The following is a 26,556-nucleotide window of genomic DNA, read 5'->3' on the forward strand; positions in this document are numbered from 1 at the left end:
CCGAGGCTGTCTTAACTTTCCTGGAAATTGTGCCTACTGAAGAAGAGACTCTGGGTGCGTGGTGGGTTGGGGTACTTATGCAGATGTCAGTAAAGCTCACTAAAAGCCGCTGTTGAGCTTCTACTTGGATCAAGTCCCATGGCCCTGTGAAATCTCAGCTGAGGTGGTGTCCTTTGAGGAAGCACAGTAATTACAAATGCAGCTCAGTTGTGGTGATGCTGTTCCAAAGCCACCTTGTCTTTCCCTGTTGAGCAGCATCTCCAGTTGTCTTAAAGAAGTCCAGGGGAAATGGAATCTGGTGGCTGGGGAGAGAGGCACTCATTACCTCCCTCCAGCCAGCTTCCTTCCTGCAGATACTTTGGTCTTAGGATTGGTATCTACTTCTGCTGAAAATGAAATCATATATTCAACTCTCAGGCTGTGTTAGTGAAAATGAACTCTAATGTGATTAGATATTAATGCAGCGTAAATTGAGACCTTCTGATCTTATTACTCCACAAATGCTCCCTCCTACTCAGGCTGCTGCCCTGCCCAGAGCCCTGAACCCCAGCAAGCCTGGGGCAAGGAGAAAAGAGCTGCGGGAGGGGAGAAGGTGGGAAGCGGGGGCTGGGAGCCAGGCTGCTCTGAGGCCCTGACCACTGACAGCCAGCCTCACTTCTCCCTGAGCCCCTTCCTCTCTGCACTGCATGGGGGGAGGGGCGGCCCCACCTGTGGAGGACCTAGAGCTCCCAAATGTAAAGTCTTACCTTAAATCCTGCATCACTAGGAGATAGCCAGGCATAGGGCTGGAAAGCCAAGAACAAGATCTCCGTGCGGTCTGCTCTGCTCCTCCCCGCTACCCCGTAATCCTCTCGTGAAATGATGACTTAAACCCAGTAACAGTGGCTGTAACTTGTGCTGGTTGTTCCCTTTCCTGGTCTGGGAGGCAGGTGGGTGCCATCAGCTTCCTTTACGGACAGGGATGGGACACTTAGTTCAAAGTGGCAGCCAGGCCTGTGGAACCCCAGGACCTCGCACACCTCCCGGCCCACAGGCTTGTCAGAGTCTCCTGCCAAGAAATGGGCAAGAACGCAGCTCTGGGGATGTCAGGTGGCATCACCTTCGTGTATGAATAATGGTGTTTTCACAAGGAGAGCGATTTTTCTTACTCTGTTTTTAGAAAACTGCTTTCAGAGGCGCAGCCTTTGCACACAGGATGGTAACGACTTTTTAATGACCTTAAGAGGACTGGTGTCCAGGCAGCAGTGAATCAATCTCAGTGGGAGGTTGGTAGTGAGAGGGAAGATGGAACACCTGAAACAAGAGGGGAAAACAAACTGCAAATACATATATTTCCTTTGCTAGTGTTCCTTGGTAATTAGACAATTACAGGAAACAGCTTCATGGCAGCTGGCATTTCCACTGTGTGAATGGAGGAGGGATGGCAACGACTGTGAACTCCTCACGTTTATTATAGAAAATATTATTGGAGTTTACGGTCGTGGGTGCCTTGTGCTCCTCCAGCGCATTCTGATGAGCTGCTGGGCACTAGCCAAGAGCCAAGTTCCTCCTCTCCGAGTTTGTTTGGGGCCTGCTCTGCTAGCTTTTAAAGGAGTGGCCCTGCCCAGGCTGATCTGAGCAGAGTTGCCTTTAAAATTCTGGGTTTGCTTCTGAGAGCTCCCAGAGCCAGGCCAGGCTTTGGAAATGGGAAAGCTGGAGGCCTGGGGAGCCCCGCCTGCCCCCAGGTGCCCTCTATGGCACCATAGTGAGTGGCCTGCTGCTCCAAGCCCAAGTTCTGGGCTTGCCCACCCCTGCCCTGCTGCCCTGCTGCCCTGCTGCGAAACTCTCCTCCTGGAACCTCGAGGACCTGCCCCCCACACACACATCCGATGAGTTGCCCTGGTCATTCTGCCCACGGCCCTCTGGGGTCACCATCCCATCCTATTTTATGGATGAGGAAATGTATTTTATGAGCTCCTGTCACCCTAATTGTGTTTATATTTTGCTACACTCTTGTCCCATCAGACATGGCCTACACTTGGTGTTCATTTTTAGAGGGCTTTATAAAAATCCTAAGTGCCAATCTCAGGGTATGGGGTGCCCTCTTTGATGAGATGTTGGTCTGAGTGGGGCACCGTATGTTCCTGCCTCTTGACTGCCACCCTTCCTACAACCCCCACCCTTCCTACTGCACAAGCACCCAGGCTGGGAGGCCCCCCTCATGGACAGGGCCACCAGCATGGGTCAGTTGTGCAGTGTAACCAGGCCAACAGTTGTGTTTGCTCTCGCAGGTCCTGGCAGTCGGTGACTTTTGAAAGGCAGCCTGCCTCCTTCATCCGAATCGTTGGAACACACAACACAGCAAATGAGGTAAGGGCCTCTTTCCATGAGCAGCGCCGTGCCCTCTTGTGATGTCCGGTAAGTGGTGCACCGAGCTGAGGGGAACCGTTGGCTTTGCCTGCTAATGGCCTGCTGTCCCCACAGATCAGTGCAGAAGAAAGCCCCGCTCTGGCCCACGGGGCTGTTGTGATCGCGCCTAGCTGTGTCTTCACTAGCAAATGAAGCCAGCACCTACTGCTCTGCTTATTCCTCCCACCCCTTTGCAGAACCCGCCATCACAGAGCCCTGGAGAGGTCAGGCGGCCTGTCCCTCCTCTCAGAGTCCTCAGCCCTGCAGATGACAGGGTTCATGGGGGCCCTTAGCACTCTGAGTGTGGTGTCCAGCATAGGGATGTGCTGTTCGCATCATGTGCTTATTTCTCACTTTGATGTCCTCGTCCCACATGTGGTGTGCCCCACTGAAGGGACTGCTGGTCAAAGATGTGACATGTAAGGAGTAACGATGTGGAAATTCAGGAGGTAAATGAGAAAGAAGCACGAAAGTGGGAATGATCCTAGTTTCCCTCTATTGTGCACCTTTCTCAGTCTCAGTTCTGGTGGCTTCATGGGTGTCCACCAGAGCAGTGGCCTGGGGCCCCATGCCTGGGCCTGGTGGTCTGCAGCATCACCTTAAAGTCCTTGTTGTTTTGACCTTTGAGTCCTGTTTTGTGGAGCGCGCGCCCAGGGCTCTCCTACTCCACCTCCTGCCACTTCTCGCCTTCCCAGGCCTGGCTGTCAGCCACAAGCTCCCCGGGCCCTGGCATGGGTGCTGGAGGGCTGGGGTCTGGTGCGATTCCTAGTGCTAGTCACTGGATAGGGCCCTGGACACCACGAGGGGCTGTGATGGTCTGAGGGCGTTCCCGTGGAACAAGTAGCAAATAAAAGGATGGCAGGGTAAGCGAGGCTGGAAGAGGGTGGTCACTTTTCCTGCCTTTTGAACACAAGGCTCTACATTTTCATCTTGCAACTGGCCCTGCCTGTTTACAGAGCTGGCCTAGCTCATGCATTGTGTTTGTGGAATCAGGATTTTCCCAGAGCTTGTTTACAGGCTCCTCTCTGCAGGAAACACACTGTGGCTATGGATCATTTTTATTAAAAAAAAAAAAAAGGCGGGGGCACCAAAATTAACCTAAACTATTGCATTATTTTTATTTATTTATTTATTTGGGTACTGGGGTTTGAACCCAGGAGCTCTTAACCATTGAGCTACATACCTCCCCAGTCCATTTTATTTTTGTATTTTTAGACACAGTCTAGCTAAGTAGCCAAAGCTGGCCTCGAACTTGCAATCCTCCTGCCTAAGCCTCCTGAGTTTCTTGGAGTACAGGACACGTTTCCTACAGTTAAAATATACTGGCTTTTAAGAACGCTTTGAAGTGCCAGACACACCTCAGGTTTTTTTCTCTTGTTTCTTCATTTTAAAACAAACCTGAAAATTATAGTAGTAAACTAATTGTTATTTTTAAAAGCAAAAATCAAGAATTCTAAACATCAAGTCATAAAAGCACTTTTTTCTTACTTTGTGATGTAACAAAAGTAAATTTTTAATCTACATTTTAATATACATTTGATTCCTAACCAATAATATTGTAATAATTCTGCCAATAAATTTCCAGTTTTTCTTACTACTTAAGCTACATTAATTATGTGTTACTAAATTTGAGAAAAACTGAAATTTATTTTTACAGGTAACATATTGAACTATTAAAATTAAATATTTTTCATTTGCAACCTTTACTTCTAGTATAATACACTTTATAATACACATAATTCACTTTATGGCCTAGCCAGGGTCTCTTCCAGGCCTGAACTCAGTCCCAGCCTTATCACCTCTGGGGCCAAAGGAATGAAAAAAGAACCTTGAACATTTTATTTCAAAGCTGTTCTTGATGGAGAATATCTTCCTAGACAAGGCTCTAAAGTTGGCATGCAAAACCTCTTTTCCATGAGGAATTTCCCAAAAATATCCAGGACCCTGTTCCCTTGGGTGAAGATGAAGCCAATCAGTTTGCATGGCTGGCCAGCAGGCACTAGTGACATGGCGGTCCATCTCATAAGGCTGATGAGTAACTTGCTCATTGCCTTATTGAATCAGTTATTGATCATAGTGTTTCCAACTGGAAATCATAAAATAAATGATGAACAGGACCATAAGAGAAGATCCATAAGCTGCAGCATCCTCAGAGCACACGGGAGGACACAGGGTCCACACCGTCCTCGGAGCACATAGGAGGACATGATAAAGTTCGTTTCCCAGAGTGTCAGGGATGTAGCTATCTGTAGCTGTTCCGAGGTTCTGGGACATCCTTTGGAAGAAGCAGTGTCACCTGCCTTAGAGAAGCGGCAGCCCAGAGGTAGAAGGGACGGGCTGCTTCCTGCGAAGGAGGATGCATCTGGCAGGCTGGGCAGGACTCCTGGGAAATAGCACTAGAGGAAAACCGAGATGCCCGACAGGAAGGTGCTCGCTGCCGCATGGGCACAGCCAGGGAAAGGACACTGGGGTGGGAGTCCAGGACAGTCCTCATGTGTATTACCATGGGAGCAGAACTGTGCCATCAGAAATAGGGTTCCAGGCACCTCTTTATCACTGCGGGGGGTGGCCTGGAGGGCAGGGTTGTGGGGTTTCCACAGTCTGTCTCCGCTTGGTTGCCAGGCAATGCCAGTGGCTCTTAGCCCAACCCATGGGAGCAGAACACGTCAGCAGGGCCTGAGCAGCAGATGTTCATTTCTCCCAGCTCCACAGGCTGGAAGTGTGAGGTCAGAGTGTCGGCAAGGTCTGGCACTTCAAGGGGGTCCTCTTCCTGTCCCCGCCCTCACTGGCCTTCCTTGGCGGAGGCACTCACGAGTATGATGAACTCCCACCGCCCTTTTCCTTCATGCAAGGACATTGGTCCCATCAAGGGGCTCCACCCTCGTCACCTCATCTAAACCTGACCACCCCAAAGTTTCTGCCTTCTACTACCAGTCCACTGGGGATTAGGGTTTCAGCGGTGTGTCTGGGGGATCCAGAAACGCAGTCAGTTGTCGCGGCTGTCATTTCAGGCAGAGCCAGGACTTGTTCCCTTTTAGCTACTGGGTGTTTGTGAACCCAGAGGCTTCGTGCAAATTGCCAGGAATATAGAGGGAGTTGAGAGGTGAAACTGTGTGTAAAAGACGAGCCGTTTGCCACGTTCCCAGGTAGGTCTGCTTGCTGCAGACACTGCAGTGGTGGGGTGGTGCGGGGAGCTCTGCGTGGAGTGCTTCTAGGAGTGGAAGAGCTTTCAGGGAGGTGGGAGCTGTTTCCACAAAAGGTAGAAAGTGGCCCAGAGAGAATGTCAATGGCCAGAGCTGCCTGCTCTTCAGAGAGACCATGGCCAGGAGCCCAGGGAGTTGACCGTAGTGACCTCCCACCATCCGGGTGCTATTGGAGTAGCAGAGGGCACATGCCCAGCCATGAGTGGAACCGGCTTCTGAGCCCAGGCGGCTTAGGCTCTTGCCCACCATGGGTTGCGCCCGTCTTGCTCTGGTGGGCCAGGCCTCCTGCCTCCAGAGGGGCTGGCATCTTTGGGCTCCACGGTGGTTGTCCCCTTTTCCCTTCATCAGCTGGCTCTCGGGCATCAGCGAGCGGCCTGGCGGGCTGTGGAGGCCCAGGCTTCCCCATCACCTGTTCCGCAGGCTCTGATTTCCTGCAGCTCCCCAGACTGTCCTCTGGGAAGCGCGCGTCTGCTGCTGGCATCTGTCTCTCATCTTCTGTCGTGAGCACCACAGCAATGAGTTCATTAGGTTTTTTAGCTTCGTTTATGACTTCTGTCAATAGAGTCCCTAATGCTGGCCTCTGAAGACGCCCACCCCGCTGCTCCCGTGTGCTTGGCGCTGCCCTCGTCATTTGCTCAGTGCCTCACACCTCTTGCCTGTCATCTCCCGCCAGTGTGTCTTCCTGTCCCTCTGCCCTGCAGTCTCCTGCATGGGACTGGTTCTCACGTGCCTGCTGCTCCTCTCTTTGGCCTTGCGTGGTCTCTCCATGTCTTCTCTGCCCACTCTCAGGGCTGCCCTTGTCTCCCCTGTGCCTGGCAGACCTGTCAACTTGTCCTCGAGCTCACCCACCATCCCCTTCAGTTGGTCACCTGATTCCCCAGTGCCTGCTGCTACCAAGCTCACTCTTGGCTATTCCTTGGCCACTTTTTGGTGGTCTCAGTGGCTACTTCAGCAAGCTTGTGTGCATTCGGGTCATCCCCTTGCCTCCATGGTTGATTGTCTCTGAGCTGCCTGTGGGAGGCAGACATCACTCCCCTTCCTAAACCTCTCTGGTCTGGAAAAGGTCTTGTCACTCTCCCTGCAGCATCAGGGCAGACCTCAGTTCCAGCTGGCAAGTGCGGCAGAGCAGGCCTGGCGTCTCCCATCATCCACTCCCCCTCATCTGGTGACCTTAGCATATAACGAAGGCACACACCTGCACCCTCGAATCCACGGAATTCAAACAAGATCCAGTCTGGGGCCCTGTGAAGATGGTCAGTGGTATTAAAAGTGATAGAAGTGGTGTCTGTTTCTTGTTATGGCTTTATGAAGCCCTGAGTTTGAGAGAAAGTTCTGGAGTGATTTTTCAGTAGACAGGAAGCTGAGGGTTGACAAGACCACAGGAAGAGCGAGCTCTGCGGCACAGAGATGGGCTCCTGCCACAGGACCGCGGGAAGGCGTCCGCCAAGTCAGTAGCAGAAACTGAGGAGGCATTGACGGGTTGCACCGGCTCTCTTGGTTCCCCTGTGCTCATTGGACTCATGTGGCAAGAGGAGAGCTGTGTCACGGTCACCTTTGCATCTTCCACAGCTAGAATGGTGCCCCGCATGTGTAAGAGTAGAGTATCTGTGAGCCACGCAAACGGAATAATCTGTTCAGCCATCTCTGCTCCACCCAAACAGGAATAAAGGGAAAGATTTAGTAAAATAACTTGTCGTTACCAAGTGGTCGTGGCATTCCAAGACAGCCTCCGTGATCATACTGAAGATTTCCTGAACCCAGAAACCAAAAACTTCTATAAGTGAAAAAGTGTGAGTCCCAAGCATTCAGCATCTCTTAGGTTAGGACCCTTATCATAAAATAATAATGACCTGAAATGACATACCGGTGGCTAACGTTGACTGAGCACTGATCCCAGGCCAGGCCCTGTTCCAGGCCCTGTGTCCTCATCACATTATTTAACACGTGTGCAGGAGGTTCTGCCCAGCCTCCTCCGAAGGTGAGAAAGCTCCAGGGAGCAGCGGGCAGCTGTCGTCCGTCCAGAAGTGTGGCTCGGCCCAGATCTCTGGAGAAGTTTGGTGTGCCCAATATACCTGAACAAACGTGTGTGCCACCTTCTGAATACAGGCCTGAGCACTTCCGCTCCTGTGAGTCCTCTGAACGAACTCTCGTGCAGGTCAGATTACAAATGAGTACACCACAGCAGGATTCACAGCAGACCCTGGGGCACCTCCACATCCATCCACAGAAGAAGGGGAAAATAAAGCACAGTGCGTCCCGCAGTGGATGATGACCCAAGTGGGTGAATGGCAGATGTCTGGAAGGACAGCAGAGAACGTGAATAGTCACATCACATTCATCTGGGCGTGGTGGTGCCCCCCTGTAATCCCAGCAGTGCCAGAGGCTGAGGCAGGAGGATCACAAGTTTAAGTGCTGACTCAGCAATTCACTGAGACCCTGCCTCTAAAACAAAAAATAAATAAAAAGGGCTATGGATGTGGTCTAGTGGTTAAGCACCCCAGGGTTCAATCCCTGTTAACAACAAAAAAAAAGAGGTTATATTATAGAAACTTCCAAACCCGTCCCTGTTAACCGGCGTGTTTGCACAGGGGGAACTGCTAAGAAGAAAAGGCAAGGGGGCCCCTGGCTCAGGCAGAATGGCAGCTCCCTCTGGTGGGGCTTGCAACTGGGGCACGTGGAGGCCCCGCTTCTTGACCTGGGTGGTGTTTGTGTCAGTGTTCATGGCATAATCATTCAACAAACTTTCAGTGTATAGTTTTCACAGTGAAAAATTTTGGTTTTAAGCAAAAAAGAAACCTTGATTAGGAAACTGAAGCTGAGAAATGCTAACTAATCTGTGCAAGGACCCTGCCATTGAGTGTCAGAGCCAGGATTCAAAACCAGGCAGGCTGGCTGTCAACACCCCGGCTACTGCGCCTCCCAGGAAAGCCTGGAAAAGAACAGGGGCAGAAATGTGCCCTGCTGTGCCCTGGCCCACAACTCAGCCACAGACTTGGCGAGTAGGCAGCTCCCCGGGCTCACACTGCACAGGAGCCCATTTTAGGTCAGAGGGGACACTGGGAACCGAACCGCCCTTCCCACAGGGATTGAAGCCTCACTCCCTGGTGGACATCACCCCCAGGAGGTGACATCTCAAATGGCTGTGCCCAGTTGATGGTGAGGGGTGAAGTGCGTGGGGTGAGCTGCAGCCACCACAGCTCCTTCAGGTGCGGGCTGGCCCCAAAGCAGGGGGTCTGTAAAATGCATCCAGGGGACATGACCCTTGGGGTTGGGTCTACATGAATGAGACCAGGTCGTGAAGGGTCCAGGAGGGTGGGTGCAGATGACACTGCAGCTCGCTGCCCGCCGTGTGAGGAATGGTAATGGACCTGTGAGCTTGTCTCGGGAGGCCTGCACGAGGAGCACCGGCAGGACAGAAAGTCTGCGAGTGGCTGCTGGAGCTGCCCTCCAGGACCACTCAACTCAGAGCCTCGAGTGAAACAAGATTTATTTACAGGCTTCTGTCAGGCCAGCGAGTGGCTCTGGGCTCCCAGTGCCATACTCGTTCCCATAGCAACATGTGGCTCTAATGAAAAAAAAAAATAGGGAAACAGATTCCGTTTAAAAAAAAAAAAAAAAACTAAACTAAATGCTCCTTCCTGGCCTGGTGGTGATACTCGTCCAGACCCTCTCCCAGAGCTGTCCTCACCGGCCTGGCTCCCCAGGACTTCGCCTGGAGTCTCCTCTAGAGGGCATTGATCTAGGCCCAGAAGGTGCCTCAGGGCACCCACTTGCTCCCCAGGCCAGAGCTCTCAGTGGGGCAGCGCAGGGGCGAAGCAGACAGCCGAGCTGTGGCCGAGCTGCAGGGAGAAGCAGCCCAACCCTGAGACTGCTGGTCTGCAGCGGGGACAGCCCAGCCTGAGGCTCCACTGCTGCCCAGGGGAGCACCTGGCCCTCCATGGTGTCCCGTCCAGGGGCTAGGGAAGGGCTGCACGTGGGGAACCTGCTTGGGCACAGGAATAGCCCAGACACACCCAGGCTGGAGATGGCACTGTGGACCGCCTGTGCTGTATGTGCCAGAACAGGGTGCAGGGCCAGAGAAGGTGACACCGGAGTGCCTGCAGGGAGCAGGGCATGGGGACTGTTGGGCCCAGTGGCAGACCCCTGTGAGCTTGCGTGATAGTCCCAGCAAGAGGCTCTGACTGGGTCCCATACCACATGACAGCATTTTTGGCAGGGGTTGGGGGGAAGACTGGGGAATTGATCCAGGGTGCTCTACCACTGAGCTATACCCCCAGCCCTTTTTATTTTTATAAAAAGGGTCTCGCTAAGTTGCCCAGACTGGCCTCCAACTTGCAACCCTCCTGCTTCTGCCTCATCAAGTCCCTGGGGTGACCAGTGTGTGCTCCCATGCCCAGCTATACTGCAGTACTTGAGGGTAGAGACTGTTTGTGGCATCTTTGTGTCCCCGACACCTACCCCAAGGCCTGGCCCACAGTTGCCTCTTCACGCATCAGACCAGGGCCAGAGCTTTGGTGCAGGATTCTGTACAAAGTAAGCCCTGGGGAATCACCGGTGGCCACCCAGAGCTGAAGGACAGGGAGAGCTGAAGGAGGTTGCATCAAGGCTGTTCCTGTCCTTGGAGAACTGAGAGTGGAGTTGGTGAGAAAGTCGGAAGCTTTCGTTGCATGAAAATATAGGGCAGGGGAGGAGCCTTGGGATGAGTGATCCAAACCAAAACACGGATTTAAGGATTACACAGGCTGGTAGTGATCAAGGCCAGGTGGCTCAGAGAGTCCGCAGGGAGGGCCTGGAAGGGAGCTCTGCACAGCGGGAGGGGGCTGGTGAGGCGGGAGGAGAAGGGAGGGAGCCACTGCAGCGGCTGCCAGCCCTCAGGGTGCCAGCCTCTGCTCCCACCCGTGCCACCAGGTCACTTCACCTCCCTGCCTCACAGGACACTTGCCTTTAAGGACAATGAACTGGATGTTAGAGGTTCCCTCTCGGCGATTTAGGAAGAAGAACAGAAAAATATTTCATTTCTTTCACAATTTTAAAAGAAGACCTTTTTATGGGCATAGTTCTGCTTAAGCTTCTCATGAAAGAGTTTATCGGGGAAATAGGAAACGTGGTGACACTGAACACATGTCATTGTTTCAAAGGCTGCACAATTTGTGGATGTGTCATGGGGGGCAGTTTCATTCTGCATGCTCCACAGCCCGGGAGGAAGTGTCCACAGACCTGGGCAAGTGAGTGCCCAGGAGCCATAAAGCCATGAGACAAATGGAAACTTCCAGCTCCTGAGGATGACCACAAACAGTGTCCCCATGCTGAGCTGGCAGTTTGGAGAGAGGACAGAAATCTCCAGGCAGCTGGAGCTCTTTGAGACAAAAGGCCCCCGTGGAGCGTGGTCAGCTGAGGTGAAGAACCACCCGGGGTGGGGCCGCATGACCCCAGCTGTCACATGGGCCACAGCTGGGCCTTCTTGGTGCCTGTTCAGTGGGAAGGAGCCTTGGCAAGGCCACATCTGCCAAGTGGGTTATTCAGGCCTTCCAGAAACCAGGGAACAAGATTTTCTTTGTTCCTTAGTAGAGTTTTTCATTTTGTTTTGTTGTGTTGTTTAAAAAAAAAATAGAAAAATACCTCTACCACCTTGTGGGCAAATTAATTAAGATAAAAGAGCGACTCACTCTCCCTGGAACAAAGGAGTGCACAGGCATTTAAAACCACACGCCGAAATACAGGCTACCTGGGGAAGGCTTGTCCCCAGAACTTTATCTGTGGATATGGGAAAGTGGCATGGAAGGAAACTATTGTCATGTATGAGCTTTGTCGCCCAGAAATTCACTTCCACACCTAGTAGGGATAAGTACTTGAGCAAAAATATTTGGGTTCCATTAATAATACAGGAAGGTTTGAAAATGTCTCCTCATGAAATGATTCCTTAACTAGAAGAAACAGGGTGTGGGGCTCCTCAGATGCACATGTAAAACCAAGGCTTATAAAAAGAGATGCTTTGTTGGGAGGGCTTGGTCTTCCTCTAAAAAGGAACAAAAATAAAACATCTATGCAGTCTGAGTCTGGACGGGTTTCAGACTCTTTCATGAGAGAAGCTTAAGCAGAACTATGTCCATCCCAGCCTCTGCCCTGGGATGAGAAGAGGCCCCTGTGGTTGCCTTCACAAGTCTGGTAAATGGCTGCTCTGATGCCACCACCCGAGCCTCATGGAGGGACCCAGTCTTCAGGGGATGGATGTCGGAAGCTGTGGCCTTGTGTCTGACTTATGGGCAACCATTGAGAGGTAGGTATCTATTTTATAAAGACATGTTGCCTTGTAAATGTAAGCTGAAAGCTTGGTTCAGAAATCCTATTTGTATTGGTTGGCATGAAAGCAGGCTACGGCAGTTCCTCAGGAGAGACCTGGGAAGCAAGGCAGAGTCATTGATCAACATTTATTAAATTTTCCCAATTTCTGCTACAGTTCACAGTACTCTTAGGCCAATTTGGGAAAATTAGCAGATGCTTCTTCTCCTAAAAACCTTGAAGATATGTCAAGCAGATAGCGTTTGGGGATTCCCTCTAATGAAAGGCGACAGGCAGTAGCCAGCTGAGGAATGAGCCTGATGGCCAGGAAGGGGCCGGGCATTTGCATACATCCTGTCCGGGGTTTGTGGAGAAAAGAACACCCTGGACTGTTTCCACACGTCCAGGATTACAGCTCCCAGAGAGCAGGGCAAAGTGATAATAAACAGCAGCTACCAAAGGACGCCCAGATTGTGACTAAGGCTGTGTCAGATTCATACACACGACTACATTGCAAATTAGCCGGCTCCTCTCGGGGGATAGATCCAGAGGCCATTGAAGATGGTTCAGCGAAGGTGCCCCTTTGTGAGCAGCGGCAATCAAACAGGCTAATGGGATGCATGATTGCCGAAAAGGGGAGCGAAAATGATGCTGCGGCCGCAGTAATGGCTTTGCATAAATCAGAAGCGCGTCTCTGCCCTGTATGCCTCATTCACTTTTGGTCACATCCTTTCCAAGGGGTATTGCAGTCTCGGGAAGGTTCAGAAGGAAGAAATTGAACCACACGAGCTTCTGAGTGGAAAGAGGCCCGGGCCCCGGCTGATTGGCCCACAGGGAGGCCCATGGGAACCTGTGGGAAGAAGGGCTGAGGAGCGCGGGGTGGGGCATGATTCCAGGTCCCCTCCCTCCCCGAGGTAATGACAGTCTGCTCAGGCCATCGGTGCCCTCCTCCAGCCTCCAAGAAAAGAGCAGAGGCATCAGGACTCCTTTCCTTCTGCACCTCTGTGTGGGGCAGGAGCAGCCTGGGCCCAGCTGGGATAGCCCGGCCTCCCATGAAGGAGGTAGCTCCCTACCACAAGCCTGCTGGTCACCCCCACTCCAAGAGAAGAGGGCCCAGACCACCCCCAGTCCTCCTCTGGTGGCCAGTTGTGAATCTCATGGTCCCAGGGGAAGGAGGCCCTGCCCTGCACAGGACACTGAGGAAGAAGGATACCACAGTGTCCACTGAGCATCTGCTACTGTCAGCCCTGGCTGGCGTTGGCCACACTGTTGCCGCGTGTGGCTACAGACGACGGGCTGCATCAGCAACAGAGATGACTGAGCCAGGCGCACCTCCACAGGGGTGGCAGAGTGCCATGCTGGGTCCCCCCCGTGGCCTGGAAGCCCCTCTTTGCCCTCGTGTCTGCTCGAAGCTCCTCAGGCCCAGGGTGGGCCTCCTCTAGGCTTTCCAAGCCTCCCTTCCAGGCAGAGTCTGCCGTCTTCCTGTGCTGTCAGAATGGTGGCGGGAGGCAGGGTCTTGATGCTGTGGAAAGTTCCAGGCTTTGGTGCCGCCCAGCCCTGAGGGTGAATCCCAGCTTCCCGCTGTAGGCAGAAGAGTTAATGTGCTGGCACAGAGGCGCCTCTGCCTGCCCTGCCCCTGTCCCTGAGGTCCTGACCTTGGGCTCATGTGCTGGACATGCCTGGTTAGAGCTGGTGCCCAGCAAGGTCACTGGAGGATAAAACAGCAAATCCAGCGAAGGGTGGAGGACCCTGAGTGACCACAGTGTGGCAGCCGCCACGCCTTTCCCAGTAGCCGACAGTCCCTGGTCCCTGTGGACCCTTTTCCTTCCTTTATCAGTCCTTAGTGAGTCTGCTGTCAAATTCTGTGTTGTTTTTCTTTAAAAATGACTCCTTCCTCTTGATTGTAAGCTGCGCTTCACTTCAGGGGATTTCAGAGTGTAAAGGTCTGCCATCTACTTTCTTTAAACACTTGTATTATTTGAATTTGTCACCACAAACGTGCATTTCTTTTGCGGTTTTTTTAAATGTAAGAAATGGTGCTTCTCCAGAGCCCTTGCGCTGGCTCCTGCCTGTTCTGGGCTGTGCCCTGCCCCTCCTGTCCATCCTCTGCCCCCTCCTGTCCATCCTCTGCCCCCTCCTGTCCATCCTCACCTCCCACGCCCTCTGCTCTGGAGCCTCTGTCATTGTCCTTTGGCTCAAGAGCCCAGAGTGGCTCATCCGCACCAAAGGCGGTGGGGGTTGTGGGTCACAGACTGGAATGCAGCTCTGATGCGCGGTAGCTGTACCTGGGCCACAGCACGCAGGGGACTGTTGGGGCCAGTATGGCCTGGGACTTTCCAGGGTACCCTTAACTTGGATGGAAGATCCTGTCATGAGCTTGTGGTGTCAGAAAGAGGAATAGTTGTGATTTCTGTGGAAGAAGGAGCTGCAGGAACACACAGAACCAGCCGTGGAGGCTCCCGTCAGGGTCCCCAGGTATATTGGGAATCGGCACCATTTGCATTATTATTTGAAGACGGGTTGTTGGCGGGCTCAACACAGGGTGCAGTTCGCAGCACTTGCAGTAGATGAGAGGAATTTGTCTGGAAATGGGGATAACGGTGGGACGAGAGTAATGACCAGAACCAGGCCATCGGCCTCTTTTAGGTCTCCCGCCGGGCAGCTGGTCTCCCCAGACCCCCCCCCAGCATAGTGGAGCAGGCACCCGCCCTGCGTGATGTATGGGGACCGTCCTTGGAAAAGAAGCACATTGTACAGGATAAGCCACCAGGCCATCCTGAGACCTTTTTATTTCTCAGTGCAGGGTTTTTATTGATTTGTTTATTCCTGGGCAAGACCCTGAGCTGCAGCGTGGACAATGAAGCTTGGTCCTTGAGGGTGATGGGAAGTGACAGATCAGGGGCCAGAGGCTGGAGAGGGGCGGCCACAGGCAGGAGGCGCCTGGATGCTTGTGGGCATCTGGGGAAGAGCTCACCTGGCTCATCTGGACAGTCATAGTCCTGGAGAGGAGGCAAGAACGAGAGGAGAGGGGACCATTCAGCAGGAGAGGGCACAGGGGAGAGTTGACAGGGAGGAGGCCCATGTAAGTCAACTCAGGGATCAGTGTCAGCAGCACGGCGGCACAGCCTCCAGAGGTGTTGACAGGACTGAGCGTGGGGATTACACAGAAGGACAGGCAGGACGGAGTGCCCCCCTGTCCAAGGTCCGCAGTCCAGGCAGCCCTTCTGGAGCCCTCCTTCACGGGCCCTGGGCTCAGAGGGTGCCTGGTGGTCTTGCAGAAGGGAATGGGGTATGCATCCAGCTTGGAAGCTGTAGTGTGCGGCAAGGATGCTCCTCAGAGCCTGCCCTATCCCCTGCCTGGCAGAGGTGTGTTCCTAAAGGAGGAGGGACTAAGAGTCAAGCCCAGAGACCCTCCTGTTCTGCAGAAGCTTAAGAACGCAAGGCTGGTAGAGGAGGACAGGTCAGTCCTGGCCACCCAGAGGGAGGTCTTCAGATTCCCCCTGCTCAGCCCAGGCAGTGCTGTGGCCCAGAGAGCCTGCAGATCTCCACGTAGGGCCCCCGTCTGACCCTGGCCCTGCTGGCGCTTGATAGGTGTGGGCCCACAGCTGGACCAGAAGTGGACTTTTGCACCAAGGGAAGGGAGGAAGGGGAGAAAAGGTGCTAACCCGATGCGGCCACCAGCACTGAGGAGCAGTAAGGGTCCTCAGGAAGCCCTCTGTCCTCGTGACCAGCCTTTAAGGAGAGGAAGCAGTTCACCTAGGAGAGGACAGCCGCTGCCAGAGGGAGAGGGCAGGCCCGGAAATGCGCAGGCTCAGGGAGGCTTCGTGGCTGAGCCTGGAATGTGAAATTCAGAACAGTGGTCACTAAATGAGTTGAAGCCAGAGTGTGCAAAAGCCAGTTGAATTGGGAAGGAAAGCACAGCATTTACATCCTCACATAGTTCCACAGCAGACAGCACGTGCGTCTCCCTCCGTGGACATGATTCTCCAGCAGAAGGGCACACATGCTCCGGCTCCCGCTGGGCAGGACCGGTGCTCCCCTGGGAGAGCACCGCCAGCCCTGCCCGCCAGGCTCCTCCAGAGCCCTTTGACTGCACCTCCTCAGGAGCATGGGGGTGTCCAGCCGGCCCTATCCTGCACCTATGTGGGCCCTTACCACGAGCACGGTCACCAACCACCAGCAAATCCAGAGCCCAGGGAAGGGAATGGAGATGAAGCTGCTGGGTGGGCTGGGGAGGCCCAGCAGTGTGGCCCGCCACACGGCTCCATGGGACCTGTTGCTCGTGGCTGTCCACCTAAGCGCCCACCTGCCAGGCCTCCATGCACATCTCCACAGCCAGCTGCCCACCTCTCCTGGCCTCGGCATTTGCACCCAGAATCAGTGACAGTTTGCAAGTCATATCTCCCCCACTGCATCAGGCCCTCTTCACTGTCCCCGACCCCTCTCTCCCCGCTTTGTTGGTAGATCTCCTCAGACACCACTCAGAGGTCTGAGGTCTCCTCCCTGAGGCCTCTATCCCTCTCCAGACCCTCCCCTCGTGTGGACTCGTCTCAGCCAAGTCCTCTACTTCCCTCCAGGTCCTGCCTGGACATTTAAGAAGAACTGCACCCGCGGCCGAGCTGCTCCCAAGTGCTGTGGGGTTGTGGCCTCAGACACGGTGTCTGCATGGCCCCCAGGAGAGCTTGGAAGAAAGTATGACATGTTGAGCGCGTTAGATTGAGACGTAGATTAAGTGTTTCACCGCAGGTTTAAAAATAGTTTTGTAAATATGAGAAAAATAAACATAAGATGGAAGATGTGGGTTGACTAAATATCAGGAACTATTTGAAGACATGATTTGATAAAATAGATTTTAAGTAAGTTGAATAAAGCACACAAAAATCTGATAGTAATTATGGAAAAGTTTTATCCGTGGAATTTAGCCAGTGAATCCTGAGAATATTTTCATAATTCTGGAAAAATTCCAGCTGTATTAAAATAATTCACTCGTGTGGACCCTTCAGAGGCTCTGAATTCAGAGCTCTAAGCCAGGCCACCTATGGGGTTCCAGGACACCTCAGAGCCCAGTGACATGATAGGCCACACCCCATCCTATGCCTGAGCTGGCAAGAGGGAGCCTGGGTGCCTGGGTGGTGCTCCTGGGTGAGTGGGCACGCGGGGCCGCCTTCGCGGGGTAGCAGAGACGCCCAGACTGTGAATTCAGGCGCGCCCTCAGCAGGTTCAGAAAGCACACCTTTGAAATTGATTCCCTTAAGACTGCCGCCTGCACCCTGGGTGGTCGATCTGACCACCACGACTGAAGAGGGTGGGATTCCTGCCCCTCAGAGCTCGATGGGCACTGGGAAGTAGAGCCCCAGAAAGATCCGGCTGATGGACAGCAGAGAGGATTTTCCGTGTGAGGCTGGGCTGCGGGCAGCCTTCCTGTCTGGGCCTCTGATGGGGCTCCTGACTCCCCCCAGCCCACCCTTCAGCGGTCACTGCCTGTTCAGTACCAGGCATGTCGGGGTCTCTCTGGAGCCAGGGGCCAGGGCTCCCCACCCGCCCAGCATGTTCAGCATGTGCCGTGTGCACAGGGGCCAGCAGCACTGACCTGGGGCTCCATGGTGCTGCCAGTCAGACCCTCTGCAGGTGGGCAGCCTTTTCCTGGCTTCTGGAAGGGGGTCACCTGCCCTCAACCAGGTGGCTAGCTCCTCGGGTGAGGCATTTGTTCCAGGCCAGGCCAGGCCAGGCCATGCAGGGTTGGAGTCCATCCCTAGCACAGCTACCCGCGGGCTTCGCTCAGCCCTCGTAGGCCTTGCCAGGGTGCCCAGGTCCTCTCCAGGGTGATCCCTGCTGGCTCTCTTGTTACCACAGCCTTTGGGGGGAGAGTTCCCATCCGTGCTGCTCACCCTGCAGAAAGTGTGCCCTCAGTGGGTTCAGAGTCGTGTGACCACCACCACAATCCACACCTGCTGACTGGACCCGGCCACCACCTCAATGGTAAATTAATTAAAAGGGAGAAAAAGACAGGCGCAGTGGCACACGCCTGTAATCCCAGCCTTAGGCTGAGGCAGGAGGATCTCAAGTTCAAAGCCAGCCTCAGCAATTTAGCGAGGCCCTAAGCAACTCAGTGAGGCCCTGTCTAAATGAGACAAAAAGAAGCGGGTGCAGTCTGGGGATGTGTGTAGCCCAGTGGCAAGCTGCCCTGGGTTAAATCCCTAGCACCCCCCAAAATTAAAAATAAGCAAAAGAAGAAAGAGCCCATGAGACAAAAACCACCCAAACGTGGTCATCCTGTGAGAACATTCTGCAGGAACCTGGGTCACGGTGTCCATGACTTTGGTGCCTGACTGGTCTGGTCTCCTAGTTGCTGCTTGGTGTCTGGGCAGGACTGCCCCTGGCAGCCTAAGGTCCCCAGCCAACCCCTCACTCACCAACTCCTTTCCTCTGCTCACCCAGGTGTTCCACTGTGTCCACTTTGAGTGTCCGGAGCAGCAGAGCATCCAGAAGGAGGAAGGCAGCGAAGAATCAGGGACAACAGACGACAGCCTGCCCAGTCAACAGCTTGACCCTCACGCCCTGCGAGCCCCCAGTGGAGGCTCTCTGCCCCCCAGCCCAGGCTCCAGCTCTCGCTCACCCAACCGGCAGCACCAATAAAGGAGGCGGCAGACATGGTGTGACTGGGTGGGCCTGGGAGGCAGAGGAGGTGTCCCCCGGGCACGGTGTTTGTGGACTGCCCTCCCCACGTCCAGGGAGGAGCAGGCTCGGCTGCAAACTCGGACACAGAACAGGTTTCCTCCCAAGGACAGCAGGGCCCGCTTTGTTCTCCTCCATTTGTCCAAATCAGGCTAGTCTCCAGGGGGAGAAACGGGTCTTCAATCTTCATCAAGTCCACCATTAAAACCCTACCTCTCTAATCTAACCCAGGCAGAGGGACAGAAGGAAGTGACACTCAGGCCCCAGCCCACTGCAGAAACGGCAGCAGACCCGGAACAGAAGAGAAGGCACTAGGCCCTGCTGGCCCAGAGCGCCTGTAGGATTGGGTCCCCTGGAGCGTTTTCTTTACCCACACTGGCCCTGGCGGCTGGTGTGCCCTCTAGCTCCTCTCCTCCGCCGACCCCTAGCTTTCCTCATCTCTGAGACGCGCTCCAACGGCAGATGGCTTGTTCTGATCCCTCTACACTCATTTCCCTCCCTTGGTTTTGAACGGTTTCAGGGCAGGGCAGAGACTCTTGTCCCTCCGACTCCTGAATGAGATGCAGAGGCATCTCGTGGTGACACCTGGTCTCACAAGGTAAAGCCTCTGAAGACGTTCAACAAAATACAAGTGAGCACATCAGTCTGTGGACATTCGAGTCAATAATCGTTCAGGTTGCTCAGTTATTAACCTGTCATTCCTGAAATGTATCCTGCCTTTAAGCTTCGGCAGCTGACGAGGAAATAGTTACCATGCCAGCTGCTAATTTAACACTCGGAAGTCTGTGGACAGACATGCCAGTTTCTGGCGGGCTTGGCTCTGTGGCCTAGCATCGGGAGCACAGACCTGCGCCTCTGCAGCCTCATTGTGCTGCTGTGTTTTCCCCATACTACGGCACCCCCTGGGCATTGGAAAAGGCATTTCTCAGAAACTTCTCTTCTAATCGTCCCCGGGAGGATCTCGTACGACTACGACAGCTCCATCTGGCTTTCTGTCACTTACCAGTGGTTTCCTTTCCAGTGCTGGTGACCCCTGGTGATGTACACCTATGATCATATGCAGTTCCGCTTCTCTCCAGATGCTCTGCGTCCGGGCCATCAGCTCTGGCCTGAGAGCCTCCCTGGCAGTGTGGCGAGCCGCTGAGCTGCCCGGTGGTCCCCAGGTGCCCAGCACACCCCGGGAGCCTGCTTAGAGGAGTGGGGCAGGCCTGAGGGCTTCCTTTCCAGTGTCTGAAAGACAGTTGGGGTGTAGAAAGGCTGAAAGGGTCAGCGCCTGTGCCTCCCGTTCAGCTTGGTTCTGAGTGCACACTGAATGGTGAGGTAGTGTCCAAGTGCAGGGCTGGGGTGAGGTCATCTTTCTGTGGGAACACAGGCCAGCAGGAAACAGAGGATCATCTAGATGGGAGAGGTGGTCCTGGGGGAGAGGCGCCTGTCAGCAGAACTCTGCCTGCTTCTCTGCTGTGGGCCAAGTGGGACCCCCTCCGGGTGCCCAGCATGTCCGTGTGACAGGCTCCTTGGAGGGGTGCCCACTATGGTGGGGCGCTGCCGCCTCTGTCAGCATCCAGCCTGCAGCTGCCAGTTGGCACCCGAGTCCCCGCCCGCCCAGCAGTCCTTCCATGCTGTTTGTCCCCTGTCCCCTGGGACAGAGGGGCCAGGTCAGTCCCAGGGGCACAGAGACACATGTCCCAGGTAGAGGGGGCCCCAGGTGACTGGGCTAGTGACAGCTGAGAACCCACCACTGCCAAGTGTCTCCCCTGCAGGTGCCAGCAGCTCTGCCACATCCTAGAGGCCACACCTGTGGCTTCCCGGGCCATGGCTGGCCTCTGTCCTCTCTGCTGGGACTTCTTCGCCTGCCAGAGCTCTTCCCGCCTCCCCCAGCACCTTAGGTGCCTCCTTTACCAGGGCTGAGGGGAGGACGGGGTGGCACTGGCAGCAGGTGGCCACAGAGTGCTCTGCGGGTGACTCTCTCCTACCCTGGCCCCATCTGTGTCCCTGGAAAGCCTCCTTGGGGTGCCAGGAGGACACTGGCCTCAGCAGGCCGGAGGAGCCCTCCGTCCCTCGAGGTCTTCTGGTTGGGGCAGGAGGTTCTTTCCTCATGTCCATCTGGCCCAGGGGCCACAGTCGAGGTGTGTCACACCACACAGGCCTGCGGCGTCTCCGGGCCAGGGACGAGGGAGCAGCCAGGAAGGAGTCTGGCCTGGACATCTCCAGGGCTTGGCGGGCCCCAGGGAGAGCTTCTCTCTGCCGCCACCTGGGTCAAAACCTTGGAGCCAAGTGTGCTGCTGGGCTGAGGCAGGGACGTCTGCCCAGCAGGGCCCTGGGCCGCCTCCAGGAGCCCGTGCCAGCGGGGGTCTCGGCCACGCGCCGGGGGCAGCGCAGCAGATGAGGTTCCGAGGCCCGAGGCCCCCCACACCTGGGAGCCTCAAGGCGACTGAGCAGCGTTAGTGCAGCCAGGTGGGGTCTGGTTAGGGGAGTGGCCAGGGAGACAGACACTTGGTGGCCACAACCTCTGCCCTGTACCGTGATGCTTCTCGGGATCACGGAAGGACACCTCTGCCCCACTCGAGATGAGTCACTGCCAAAACCCCCTGCCCTCCTCCTCCTCCTCCTCCTTTTTTTTTTTTTTTTAATGTTTTGGGGGAAAGTAGAAAGAAACCTTCATCAGAGCTTTGGGAAGAAGCCTTCAGGTCACCTCCTGGCAGCTCCTAGGGGTCGGCTGGGCAGGCAGAGCCCCCCCCCCCCCCCAGGATTGCACAGCTCAAACCCCTCGCGCACCCGCGATTCCCTGCGCCCTGGGTCCTGTTTCTCTCCTGATTCTAGTTAGAACCCTGAGCCCGTGACGGGTGCGGGGCGCTTCTCAATGCTCTTTAAATTGTCGCTTTTTAAATCTTATTAAATGAAGTGTCGATTCCTGACAAATACATTAAAAGTGTCTCATTCCTAGAAGAGTTGGGAAGAGAGATTTTCAGCAAGAGTGGGATGTGTTTGTTAGACTGATTCCTTGGCCAAAAAAAAAATGAGTTTTGAATTGTGCAAAAATTGCTCAGTAGTTAGCCATCGCCCCAGATGCTCGCTGCTGTGCCCGCCAGCCTCACCTTCTTTCTAATTTAGAAGATAACAAAATTGTGGCCACTGAGCTTTTCTGGAGTCAGCGGGAATAAAGGAGAGTGTGATCCACAGGAAGAAGCAGAGGCCACTTGGTGATAGAGATGGAAGGTCCCCGTCACAGACCGCCCTTGAGCGCCCCCTTGGGACAGGGAGGAGGGCGCCAAAGAGGGAAAGAGCATCCAGGGCAGCTCTTGGGGCCTCTCCTCGCTGGCTGCACTCTTGCTTTCGGTGTCACCAATGCTCCTGGCGCTCGAGGTCCTGGGCACAGCAGCTGCAGGGTGGACCTGCCCTCCACCGGGCAGGATGGCGGGCGCAGGCCAGGCTCAGGCTCCATTTGTTTGGCGGCTGCGGCCATCAACTCTGGTGTCCATCCTGACAGCTCCAGCAGGACTCATTAGTGGCCCTGGGACTTTAAGCTGCCGTCCGCGGCTCTGCGCCACCACGGGTGTCGTCATTATGATATTAAATTACAAGTCTTCCTGGTGCCCGCTGTGGCTCAGAGTCACTGGAGGAGGGGGGTCTCGACGCCTGCAGGGCCACTGGTCATCCCACCTCCCTGGAGTGGGCCCCGTCATGCCCAGCACTGGGTGGATTCAGAGGCCCCCATTGTGTGAGAGCATGGGAAGTTTTTTGGGGCCACAGTGTTCGGCCACAGTGTTCCCCAGGAAGGGAGGCTGAGGGGGGAGGGGAGGGAGGGTGAGTCTTCGTGGTGGGTCCCTGGTGTCCCTTGGATTCCTCCTCCGGGGCTCCGGCTGCCCGTCCAACCCCACGCTGAGGCCCACACTCCCGCTTCCTGGGCTCAGGGCAGCTGGACCCCACATGCCCGCGTCTCCCTGGCCAGGCTCTCTCCAGGGCTAAAGCAGGGGCCGGGGCAGGCGCACAGAAAGCCCGAGGAGGGCCCTCCCCGTCTTCATCACTCAGGTCCTAAAATTATACACCCTGCCCCGGAATAGGGTCAGCCTGGGAAGGGACAAGGGCACCCGTCCTCCAGCTGTCACTCCTGCCCTGGGCCTGGTCGTCTGCTCCTCCACTACCAGGCCCCACCCGCTCAGCGCAGTCACTTCAGGCCAGCCGCTATTCCCCGCCAGCAGCAGCCCGGGCGGCCATTGCCAGATCTGGTTAGTTTGTCCCTTTTTTTTTTTTTTTTTTGGAAGACCTAAAATATTCCCCGAGGCCTGAAGACTCACAATCATCCACCTGTAATTTATGATAAATGTCGCAGAGCACTTAGTATTTGCATGCGTATTTATAGCCCTGAGCAGGGAAGGCGGCTGAGAGCCCAACACCTGTCTCCACTGTTGTCCCTCAGTCTTCTCCCCAGGGCCGCTGCTTGGCATCCCTGTCCCACCAGGAGGTGCCAAAGGAGGGTCCTGCACTCGCTGCAGGCAGCATGGTGAGAGGCAGAGGGACTGAGAGACCCTCAGGTAGGGGTCTGTGCCCTGGGACACTGGGGACATTGTCCATCTGTGAGCTCCAGAGGTCTATGGCCTTGCTCCCTGAGAGCACCCTACAGATGAGCTGCACCAGCTGGTCCTCCTGGGCTGGGCCCACATGCCCGGTGTGCGCCAGGCCCCTCTCCTTCCACATGGGCAGCACATGACATGGGGCTCTAAGACCTCGAGGCGACAGGGTCTGCCTAGGCCCCACCATCAGCTGCCCCAGGTCCACGAGATCAGGCACTTCAGGTGAGGACCACAGGGACCACAGGGCCAGGCTGGCCAGAGCTAGGACTGCTCGGGACTTGGGGCTGGACAGCTTGCTAGTGCCCTGCGGCCTGGCCTCTTTCCAAAGTGGCTCTTCCCACCCTGACAGATGGCCAGGGATCTCCCCATCAGACTCTCCCAGTCCTGAGGCCACCCACTCCCACCCCCAGAGCCTGGAAAAGCAAGAGGAAAGTGACTGTGGCTGTGCCTTGGAGCAAATGACAGGAGAGGTGACGATCCTCCGGGTGACCATGGACTGGGCCCTTGTGCTGTTTTTGCCAAACCTGTTACAACCCGAATGCACCAGAGACCGAGAGCCGCCTCTCCCCAGGGCTGCCGGGCGGGGAGGGTTGTGGGTGCCAGCCTCATGCCGCTCCCAGGCCTCTTGGAGGCGGGACAGGGACCTTGCTAGGCCTGGGTCTTCTCTACTTGGTTCAGAAGTCTGAAGCAGCCCAAAGGGCACTGTCGCTGTTCACAGTGTGTCCTGTTGTGAGCACGAAGCGGCTTCCTCCCTCTGCAGACCCTCTGAAGTGGGCACGCTCACAAACCGTACGTGTACGTTGACTCCAATCCCCCAAATCCCTGCTTGTGAAATGCTGCTGTGGGTTCTGCTGTAGAAATAAAGTGTGACTTCCTGTGCATGTGTCGGTGTCGTCACTCTCCCAGCCACCCCGCAGCCCAGCCCCTGCCTGTGGGGCTGATGGTGCAGGCCTGTCCTGGGGCCCTCCAGCTGCCCTCGCTCTGCCTCTAGCGGGGAGGCAGACAGCGTCCCCTTGGCTTCCCCCTGGGCCCCTGCCGCTGTCTGGGCAGAACTCATTTCGTGTTCGGCAGCCCAGGGGCCGGATCTGGACCCTGTGTGACCGCCGCCAGCGCCAGCGTCTTCGTCACAGGGTCAGGCCCTCCCTCCTTCCCTGGGCACCTTCTCCACCTGCCCTCTGGCCCTACTGGTGCCATTTTGGGTGGAAAGAAAATTCCTGTCACCCTGAACACAGGTCCTCTTCCCATGTCATTGTCCTGAGCCCTACCGCAGCTGCCACCTCTCTCCTTCCTCATGACAAACCCGAGTGTGTGGACGTGGTGTCCTGACCCCAGCTTCCTCCCGTTTTGCGCCCCCTCCTCTGCCTGTGGCCCCACAGCTGTGCACAGGCCTCCTGGGTCGGCAGTGGGGCCCAGATCTTGAGGCGCTGGACTTGAGGATGCACTTGGACACCTCGGGCCTCAGCTTCATGCTGGACGGTTGTCACAGGAACCAGGTGTTTGCTCCCATGCAATGTGATTTGTTTTGGGAACCTAAGCCGAGGGCTTGGCCTTTGCTGACTTAGATCTGGAGGTTTTAGCCGGCAGTGTGCAGGGCTCACAGGCCCAGGGAGGTGTCCAGAGGGGACAGCTGTGCAAGATCCTGAGGGCTGGGGACCATTACTAGTGACTATTTGGGTGGGAGAGCAGCAGGGGCCAGTTAGGGCTGGGCAGTGGGACGGGCGTCTCCTGGGTCATGGTGGACACTGGGCTCATCTCTGAGATGGGAGTCAGCTGGGTCCTGAGTACTGGAGGGACGCACCAGGCCCACACAGGCTGCTGCCTGGAGAGTTCACTGCAGGGGACACTGGGGGGGCAGGTGGGAGGTGGTAGATCCAGGGGAGGGCGGCTGTCTGGACCCTTGTGGTGGAGGAGGGGAGGGGTCTGTGGGCGGGCAGGATTTGCTGCGTGGAGCAGTGGAGGGGACGCTGCAGAGCTGGGTGGGTGGCGGCTGCAGAGCTGGGTTTACCAGTTGCCTGCGGCGGGACCCTGGGCGCTGGCTCTCCAGACAGAACCCAGCAAGAATTTAAAGGAAAATCACACCAACTTCACGAGGTGGTCAATTTCCCAGTGACCTGTGATGGAAACACAGCGACTTCCTCACATCCTAACCCCAAAGATCCGCCTCACCTTCGTAGCCAGGCCACCCAGCACCAGGCCCAAGATTTTGCTCCGCAGCCAGGACAGTCGCGACAGCCTGCTCGTCTTGGTTTGCTCAGGGTGTAAATTGTGTTCTGTGCCGTTTTTCTGTGGGAAATGCAAGTTGCCACCACAAAGCTCCAGTTTTGTTTCTGCAGGTTGAGTGGCTGTGGTTCGGGGGTTCTCAGGCTCGCAGAGGGAGAACCACCCAGGAACACCATGAAATGACATCCACACCTGCTCCCAGGGCTCCGGTCCCCGGGGTGGCCACGTCCTTACTGCTGTTGCTGGTTCTGGTCACCAGAAGAGGCTAACAGGACACTGCACCCTGAGCCTGCCGGGAGGGACGAGCCTGGCCAGGGGAAGAGCGGGGTTTCCAGGGGACGTGGCCTTGAGAGCCTGGAAGAGGGGTCCCCGGCTGAGCCCTGTGTGCCCCAAAGGGCCCATCTGGCCATGCCTGAACCCCAGCACCCTAAACGCCGCTGGCCCCGTCAGGCCACGGGATGGGGGGGACTCATCACGGCAGCTGAAGGTCAGTGGTTTGCCCAGGGCCTTGCCCACCCAGAAAGGCCAGAGCCCTGGGGGAGGGAGGGCTGGGCTATGGGCCCTCAGCCCCTGGGGGAGCCCTGGGAGCACCACGCGGGAGCACCACCCCGGCGCCTACAGAGGCTTAGCGGGGTCAGATGGAAAGAGGGTGTGAGGAGGCGCACTCGGCACCCTTGCTGTTTTGACCCTCGTGACCCTTGCGAGTGTCTCCATATGTGCACACACCAGGGGACCTCAGATCGGGTGGCGCGTCCACTGCGTAACCACTGATCATTTTTTTGTGATGAGAACACGCACAGCCCAGCTATTTTGAGACAGACCCTAGTTATTGCTGAGTAGAGTCATCCTACCCTGCACCAGGACACGGGGACACACTCCTCCCACCCACCTTTGTGCCCATCAGTCACTGCTTCCTGCAAACCCTCCAGCTTCCGGTGGTGGCTCTTCTCTCTCAGCTTTTTTCTTCCCTGTGTTTTATTCGTGCCTGTGGCAGTGCCCAGCGGTGGGACTTCTTGTTACCTATCCCCACGTGCACACAGTGTGACATTTCACCCCTCCCCCTCCGTCCCCGTCCCTTTCCTCTGTCCTCCTGACCCTCCGTCTGTCTTCACGAGGCGCCCCACACGCCCCTTCCTCTCTAGCTCCCACATGTCTTCTCCCAACTCCTAGAGGTCAACTCTAGGTCTGCTTGAGAGAGAGCATGGACATCGTGTCCTCCA

At 55.6% G+C, this 26,556-nt stretch overlaps 1 protein-coding gene across 1 annotated transcript in view; it reads left to right on the top strand.

The window, feature by feature from the left end:
- Positions 1 to 23,971, top strand: part of Btbd9 (BTB domain containing 9) — a 415,087-nt gene extending 391,116 nt beyond the window's left edge. Inside the window, exons 10-12 of the mRNA XM_026383694.2 lie at positions 2,271 to 2,349; positions 18,309 to 22,771; positions 23,466 to 23,971. Coding sequence (XP_026239479.1) covers positions 2,271 to 2,349; positions 18,309 to 18,506 — 277 coding nt within the window. The 3' untranslated portion in view covers positions 18,507 to 22,771; positions 23,466 to 23,971. The remainder of the gene's footprint in view (positions 1 to 2,270; positions 2,350 to 18,308; positions 22,772 to 23,465) is intronic.
- The last annotated feature ends 2,585 nt before the right edge of the window (positions 23,972 to 26,556 follow it).

This window comes from Urocitellus parryii, chromosome 8 (genome assembly GCF_045843805.1).
Source record: "Urocitellus parryii isolate mUroPar1 chromosome 8, mUroPar1.hap1, whole genome shotgun sequence".
NCBI classification, from domain to species: domain Eukaryota; kingdom Metazoa; phylum Chordata; class Mammalia; order Rodentia; family Sciuridae; genus Urocitellus; species Urocitellus parryii.